Genomic DNA, 8,919 nt, shown 5'->3' with positions numbered 1-8,919 from the left:
CTCGAGACTTTGGCAAATCCTTCACCAGAGGATGATCATTCTTTTGGAGAATTGTTGAGTTCATGAGATGGATTAATCTCAAAGGGAACTTTCTTTGTCAGATCCTTGGTTGGAAAGCACATTTTCTTCCCTTTGTCCATAACGATAGGTAGAACTCCGAACTTGATGGATTATGGGAGAGTGACTTCTATTTTGCACGAGAGATCCCTTTTTATAGGAGATGGATTCATCAAAAGGTGTAGCCATGAAAGACCAGTCACTGAGATAATTTTCACGCTTCATCGAGAGTAGAGGGAATATAATCATTTCCAAGAGAATAAAGCTCGGTTAGAGATATTCGTTTGGAGACGAGATTTGTGAATGCAAACAAAACAAATAAAGTTTCGTTCAGCACTAATATAAACTCGGATAAGAACCATTTAAACAAAGATGATATTATTATTCCGAAAGGAATATTAGTACAGGATAGGAAATACATAGTAAATAGATCAAATTTTCTTCCTTCCTTCTTCCTTTTGCTCGCTTGGCTCAACTTTTGGCTTCATAAGCTCTCCCCACATTTTCTTGTACCACTTTTCGGTTCTCAAAAAGTTTGAATCTGATGACGAAACAGGTCCATCTTCGTCAGAGTTTTCTTCAGACTTGGGTTTTTCGTTCAGATATTTGAGATAGTCTTTGTCAATATGCTTGTTAGGCACCTCTGTGGGGATTTCCTCCTTTTGAGGGGTTTCTTCCGGTTCTTTGACTATGTAACCAGCCATTTCATCATAGAGATGAGAGGATTCACTGTCAGAGGAGATTTCCAGCGGAGCTATGAGGCTATTCCCAAGGTAGAGATCACCTTGCTCTTCCCTGATTTTTCGAACCATTTCCTTTCTCTTTTGTGAGTCTCCTCTGGCGAAAGGCTTTTTAGGATACATTTTGAGATAGGAGATAATAGATTAGAGAAGAATAGGTTCTCCTTTTATAGCCACGAAGCATAGAGATGTTAAAGCAAAAATCCATGACGCATTGAATGCTGTAATTAATGGCCATCAATTTCTTCAACTGACCATTAATTTCGTAGAAGACTTTGAATTGATATTTTCAAAGACAATGATGATTCCAAGATCATAGATATTTAGAAAACTTAGATTCCCAAACGCATAGACAACAGGCTGATACAGTTTCGTGACAAAGAATAATCATCATTATTTTCTCTGAAATAGACTAATAATAAAGTCACGAAACAAGTAGATTCTTGAATTAGTCCAATTTCTCCTTGCGTTTGACGATCTCCCCGAGTGAATACTCAGCCAACTCACATGTGAGGAGAGTAGGTTTGACCGAGAGATCAACACGAGACTTCATGATTTGAAGTTCAGCATGGTCCACACAGGAAGCTGGATCATTGCTTCCTTTCCGAGATAGACGCATGATGCGTTCCTTCGCATGTTTTTCGGCTTCTTTTAGATAGAACTTCCCCCTAGCTTGAGAGATTTCGTCCAGATCTTCACTAGGGTAGTCTCGGTTTTCTCTTTATTTCGGGTTGAAAGAGATGTGGAAACCTTCAGCTTCATGTTTTATGGTTACAATCCTTGCATTGCATAGCATATCTGGATCATCCTGCTTTTCCAGTTTGACTGTTTTCTCCTTTCCTTTGTTGTTTGCCATACCTGCACAATCAGAAACAAGAACTAGATTTCTATTCAAAAGGTAGGTTAGTGTGGATTTGGTGACGAGAGGTTTTCCCTTTTTATAGGGACTTTGCGTGTAAGGGTGGTCAAAATCTTCATGATGTATATATCGAGGAGATTTTATTGGAATATTGTGAGAATCTTTGCAGATTTGATTCCCAATCTTCATGCCATTTCAATCATCCCGATTTCATGTCTCAGGAGAGAGAATCTTGCTTCACTTAAAGGTTTCGTAAGAATATCTGCAAGCTGATCATCAGTGTTAACATATTCAAGAGATATATTTTTTCTTTCAACATGATCACGAACGAAATGATATTTGATATCAATATGCTTGGTTCGTGAGTGTAGAACAGAATTGTGTGTAATGGCAATGGCACTTGTATTATCGCATTTAATGCTTACTTCTCATGCATTGATGCCATAATCTTTTAACTGATGAGTCATCCAGAGAATTTGAGCACAACAACTCCCAGCTGCTATATATATTCGGCTTCAGCCGTGCTGGTAGCAATAGAATGTTGCTTTTTACTAAACCAAGAAACAAGCCTTCCCCCTAGGAACTGGCAGGTTCCCGAGGTGCTTTTATGATCAATTAGACATCCAGCAAAATCAGCATCTGAATACCCAACAAGTTCGAATGATCCTTCTTTCGGGTACCAAAGTCCAACGCTTTGTGTCCCTTTAAGGTATCTTAAGATCTTTTTGGTTGCACTCAGATGACTTTCTTTCGGTTTAGATTGAAATCTAGCACATACCCCAACAGCAAACGAAATGTCAGGTCTGCTTGCTGTTAGATATAGAAGGGATCCAATAATACCACGAAAGTTCTTTTGATCCACATCTTTTCCTTCGTTATCAATGTCCATTCTAAGAGATGTGCTCATAGGAATCTTGACAGAAGTTTTTCCATCAATGCCAAACTTTCGGATTAAGTCTTTCGTGTACTTGGCTTGGTTTATAAAGATTCCATCCACTACAAGAAAAATCGCGATTCGCGACGGAATTTTTCCGTTGCGAAAACGCGAAATTCCGTCGCAAATCACGTTTTGCGACAGAAATTTACATTTTTGTGACGGAATTCATTCCGTAGTCTCTAGGCTTGTCGTATTTCATTTTGCAACGGAAATAATCCGTCGCGAGCAGTGGCGACGAAAAAAAGCAACGGAATTTTCCGTCGCGAAGTTGGCGACGAAAATCATTCCGTCGCGAGTCCGTTACGATTTTGGCAACAGAAATGTTTCCTTCCATCGCCATCGTATGAAAAAATATTCCATCGCGAAACTCAATCTTCCGTTGCATATTGTAGTCGTGAAATATAACGACGAAAATAATTATCGTCGTGATTCCGTCGCTAACATTTCCGTTGCAAATTCCGTATTCCATCTCAACATTCCATCGTAATAAAATGACGGAACAAATCTCCATCGCAACTCCATCACTTATATTCCGTCGCAAAGTTTGTTAAAATTCTAGCGTTTGTATGTAAAATCTTAATATACAATTGTATTTATAAATAAAAACAATATTAAAACTAAAATCTTAATATAACTTGTAATATAAAAGTAATACTACTTTATAGTTCAAAAAATTGAATGTTGTACTTAATACCAAATCTATGTCTTAACAACAACATAATAATTCATAAAGAAAAAAAAAACAATATCAAGTTTAATCCAGTTGTGATAAAGGTGATGATGAAGTACAAGCCCTCTTACTCTCAAGAGCATCTAATCTTTGATGCATAAGAAGTATAGAAGCCTTCAAATTCTCAATCTCGTCTTGTATATTTGCAGAATTAACATTGTCTAATGACCGCGATGTTGATGTTATATATGTATTAGCATTTATTGGACCACGAAGGAAGCTACCATATGAGTCAAGTCCATAAACTCTTCTTTTCTTATCATGCCCGCCAACCGCATCATAGTACGATTGACTCTCATCTACTTCCTCTCCATTATGTGTTAATACCTCCCGTTGCACTTGCTCTTACAAAAGTTTGGGTAATAAATCATAGTGCATTTTACTCATCAAGCTCCTGAAGATTCAAACTGCAAATATTATTAGGATTGCAGGATGCGCAAGTATAAATTGAGCACCTAAAGGTTTAAAGTACAAGTTACAAAGAAATAGAAGATATTGAGCATCAATGAACTATTATAATATAATTTATTCCACACTTATAACTATTAAGCTTAAAAAGATGACAAACATCATGCATTGCTACTCTTACAACTTTCTCTACTGCATCACTGAAACATTAGAATAAAATAAAAACAAAGAAATATAGTATAGGAGTTTCATACAGAAGTATAGGTTAATTGATGAGCCAAATTCATAGAGTGGAAATAACTGATACAAGGAATTCAATTATTACCTTCTCAGTACTCAGCAAGTGGATCAAGGTAGGAACCAACAAAAGAACTTATCATAATCTTCCTGGCCACGTGCCCGTGGATCAAGGTAGGAACCAACCAAAGAATTTATCATAATCTTCCTGGCCACATGCCCATCAAGCTGCAGTGGGAAATAGAACCTTAGGAAGGGACTTAAATTTAAGTAAGAAAAGCAAGAGAAACAAAATTCATACCCAATCACTTGCACTAGAGATGGCTAGCCCAATAAATGCAGGAAGATACATAACTCGTGTGATCATCCTGCAAAGCATTTTTTAAGAAAATTTCAATACAACTAACTGACCAATAGGGCATAAGTTGTTTGCAAATTATGAAATTAGGAATACCAAAGATTTGGATCAAAGAAATACCTAATTATGCTTGTTTCGTCGTCGGCAAGAGAGGACAGGAGGCGGCGGCGGTCTTGGCTTCTGCTTGCTTCGTTGCCGGCAGGGGACGATAATACGTCGCAGAATCACAGGGGAGGGCTTGGCTTCATCATCGACTGCCGATTCGCAAGGTGTCGGCGTCGGCTTTGGAGGATCGGCGACGTCGTCGACCACAGAACTGTCGTCGGTGTGTACTGTTGGAGGAGCGGCGACATCGTAGATTGGAGGAGCAGCAACTTCGACTTCTTTAGAAAATAGGATTTAGGACATTAGTCCTTAGGGATTAGGGCAAATTATTGTATAGCCTACGTAGTGTTATATGGATCATAAAATAAAATATATTTTTATTAAATTAAAATTATATTATTTGTGTATTGAATATATATTATATAAAATATAATGTACTTTTAGTATTCAAATATTAGGGCCTTGTTTGGTAAAATAATTAGCTGGTTAATTTTGTTTTATTTGACCGCTATTAGTTGTTGACTTGATTTAAAAATCAATATAAGTATTTAGTTAATTAGCTTTTTGTACTCCAAAATGCTAAAATTCAAAAAGTTACTCAAAACAACTTTTTTAATTAGCTTTTTGATAAAAGAAATTATATCAAACAACTCTTAGATATCAGCTAATTTACCAAACATCTTTCTACAATTAGCTAATGTTATCAATTAGTTATATCTTTTAATTAACTAGCTTTTTGCACGGTTTTGTTACTAACTTTTCAATTTTGTCCTTAAAAAGTAGGTGTTGTTTGTACAAAGTACAATTGTACTTACCTCTATAAATTTGAAAAGTAAAAAAGGTAAATTGGGAAATGTAGAGTGATAGTTATGTTCAATTTTAGAAAGATGACACTATTTTGGGACAAACTAAAAAGGAAAGTAAGACAGGTAAAATAGGACGGAGGGAGTATCAGCTAACAGTCATTTACCAAACAGGGCCTAGATATAAAAAAAAAATGATTTAATTGTAATTATTATAGAAATAAATCCGACCCATGGTTAGCTTAATTAACATAATTATTATTAGACAATTATTACTTGACAATTATATTAATATCTGTACAATTATACTTTCACACATTAAGTATATTTCTATTCAGCATATAGCCTTTACTTTTTTCTCAATCCTCCATATCTGAATAAATTAATTGTAATTATCATTAAAAAATCAAACGACTCATGTTTAATTATAATTATACTAATATTTACGTAATTATTAGCTTAATTAACATAATAATTATTAGTCTATTATACTAATATTTGTGAAATTAATTTCTTAATTATCATAATAATTATTAAATTAGATAATTATACTAAAATTGTGCAAATTATAATTTTATACCTTCAGTAATATATATATATATATATATATATATATATATATATATATATATATATATATATATATATATATATAATCAAAAAGTTAATTGTAATAATTATAAAAAAAATTCAACGACTTATGCTTAATTATAATTATACTATTATTATGGGAATTATTAATTTAATTATCATAAATATTATTACTCAATTATACTAATATCTATATAATTAATTCCTTAATTAACAAAATAATTATTAGGTAAATATACTACTATTATGCAGTTATACTATTATACCTTAAATAAAAAAATATATATAGATGTATTAGCATAAATTTACCATAGTAATTACATGAAAGAATAAGAATGATAATTTATTTTTTTTCTCATATTATTATACCTTAAGAATGATAAGAATGATAATTTATACCTTAATTGTAATTATAAAGAAAATTCAACGGCTAATGTTTAATTGTAAATATGCTAATATTCATTAATTATTAGCTTAATTAATATAATATTGTTAGTCAATTATACTAATATCTGTGCTATTAATTTCTTAATTATTATAATAATTATTAAGTAATTGTACTAATATTGTTTAATTATATTTTTATACATTTAGTATAAAAAATATATATAAATACAAATTACCATATAGCATTTACACGAAAAAATATGAATGATAATTTATTTTATTCTCATAGTATTACTCTCTCTCTCTCTCTCTCTCTCTCTATATATATATATATATATATATATATATATATATATATATATATATTTATATAATCAAAAAATTAATTGTAATAATTATTTAAAAATCCAACATCTTATTTTTAAATGTAATTATATTATTATTATTATTATTAAGGTAATTATTAGTTTAATTACTATAATAATTATTAATCAATTGCACTAATATTCGTGTAATTATTAATTTAATTACCATAAAACTTATTATATTTTATATAGTAATAGTTTAGGAGGTAGTTTAGGAGGGAAGTTGTAAATGTAAAATTTTGTTTTTATTAGTAGTTTTAATTAATTGTTAAAGGGTTAGTTTTTTAGATTACAACATTATATATATCCTAATATAGATTTGACGAATTAGGAATTGGGTTTGATTTTTAATTTTTAATTGTTAAACTATTAGTTTTTAAAAAATAATTATAATTTTCAATTTTTAAAGGGTTTAGTTTTTTAAATTACAATATTATATATATATATATATATATATATATATATATATATATATATATATATATATATATATATATATATATATATATATATATCCTAAAATAGGTTTTATGAATTAGGAATTGGGTTTCATTTTTAATTTTTAATTTTTACCTTTTAAAAGTTAGTAAAAAGTTAAATATTTTAGTGACGGAAAGAGCAATCGTCGCAAGTTCCATCGCCAACCTCAAACGTAATTTATCTTCGCACTAAACATCGCAGCATAATTAATTTTCATTATTGATTCCGTCGTCATAGCGCGACACACATGTAGGGCGTCGCATTTTCTATCGCCAATATGTTAACATATTGGAGACGGAATTGGTTTTGTTGTTCATTCTGTAGTAAAAATAAACTATATTTCAAAAATAAAATATTTTCGCGACAGAAAAAATACCCGTCGCAATTTCCGTCGTTAGCCTCCGTCGTCAATTCCTTGGTGCAAAGATTGCGGGGGAATATTTTTCACTTTGCGCCAAATATCACAACGGAATCTATTCTCGTCGCCGATTCTGTCGCAAAACCGCAACGGAATCAACGACTGTTGCCTTTTCCGTCGCCATTGTGGTGACAGAACATAATTCTCTCACAAAATCCGTCACAAGAATGTTGGCGCCAAAGTTTCCCACGTTTTTTTCTCACTTTGCGCCAAAAATCGCTACAGAAATGAATTCTATCACCATTTCCGACGCAAAATCGTGACGAAACATGTTCCGTCGCAAAAACCATCGCGAATTGACAACAGATTATGCTTTGTCGCGATTTTTCCGTTGCGATTTGTGATTTTTCTTGTAGTGATCTGAGCATTGCTTCACTTGCAATCCCAGAAAGTAGTTTATTCTCCCATCATGCTCATTTCAAATTTGCCTTGCATGAGATTTGAGAATTTTTCACATAAAGTAGGATTCGTGCTCCCGAAAATGATGTCATCAACATAGATTTGTACCAAGAGGATGTGATCATTATTTTTGATACGAAAGAGCGTCTTATCTACGGCTCCTTTCGTGAAACCACAATTTAAGAGAAAGAAAGATAGAGTGTCATACCTTACCCTTGGAGCTTGTTTAAGGCCATATAGAGCTTTCTGTAGATGATATACCTTTTTATTCTCACACTCGATAGCGAAACCTGGTAGTTGTTCAATATATACTTCTTTTTCCAAAAGACCATTCAGGAAAGCACTTTTCACATCCATTTGATATACTTTGAAATTCTTGTGTGCTGCGTAGGCTAGAAATATTCTTATTGCTTCAAACCTTGCCACATGAGCGAAGGTTTCATCAAAATCAATACCTTCTTCTTGGCAGTAGCCTTTAGCAACGAGACGAGCTTTGTTCCTAAAAATTAAGCCGTCTTCACTCATCTTGTTTCTGAATACCCACTTCGTACCGATAACATTTTGATGGGTGGGTCTGTCAACCAATTCCCAGACTTTGTTCCTTTCGAATTGGTGAAGTTCTTCCTACATGCCCTCACCCAGTCAGGATCACATAGAGCTTCTTTTATAGATTTTGGTTCTATTTGAGATAGGAAGCATGCCATCATATTCTCATGAACGTTAGCCCGAGTTCTTACTCCTTCTTGGATATTTCCTATGACTTGATCAGGAGGATGGTCTCTTAACCATCTAAGATCGGGTTCAAACGAACTTTGCTGATTCTGTACATCCATTTCAGGAATATAAGGCAGCTCAACATAGATCATAGGTTCGGATGGTGTTTGAATATCAAGAACATTTTGTTGCAAGCCATCACCTTCTTGAGCTAAAACTTCGGGTTCAGGGGGCTTCAACTGATATCTCGTGTAGGAGGATAGAATATCTTCATCATCTGAATTTTCTTCTTCATTTGGTTCTTGAGAGCTTTGATTCGGATTGATAGATG

General features: G+C 33.0%; 1 protein-coding gene across 1 annotated transcript; it reads right to left on the bottom strand.

Moving 5' to 3' along the window:
• Window positions 1-1,245: 1,245 nt before the first annotated feature.
• LOC109155899 lies at window positions 1,246-8,399 on the bottom strand. Its single transcript, XM_019303591.1, has 4 exons — window positions 8,088-8,399; window positions 2,435-2,569; window positions 1,573-1,655; window positions 1,246-1,516 (listed from the first exon to the last, which is right to left on the bottom strand). Exons 1-4 carry the CDS (start codon window positions 8,397-8,399, stop codon window positions 1,246-1,248), a joined length of 801 nt encoding a protein of 266 aa, XP_019159136.1.
• Window positions 8,400-8,919: the final 520 nt, after the last annotated feature.

The sequence above is a fragment of the Ipomoea nil genome, unplaced genomic scaffold, assembly GCF_001879475.1.
Source record: "Ipomoea nil cultivar Tokyo-kokei standard unplaced genomic scaffold, Asagao_1.1 scaffold0276, whole genome shotgun sequence".
Lineage (NCBI taxonomy): Eukaryota > Viridiplantae > Streptophyta > Magnoliopsida > Solanales > Convolvulaceae > Ipomoea > Ipomoea nil.
This window is presented reverse-complemented; position numbering and strand designations above follow the sequence as displayed.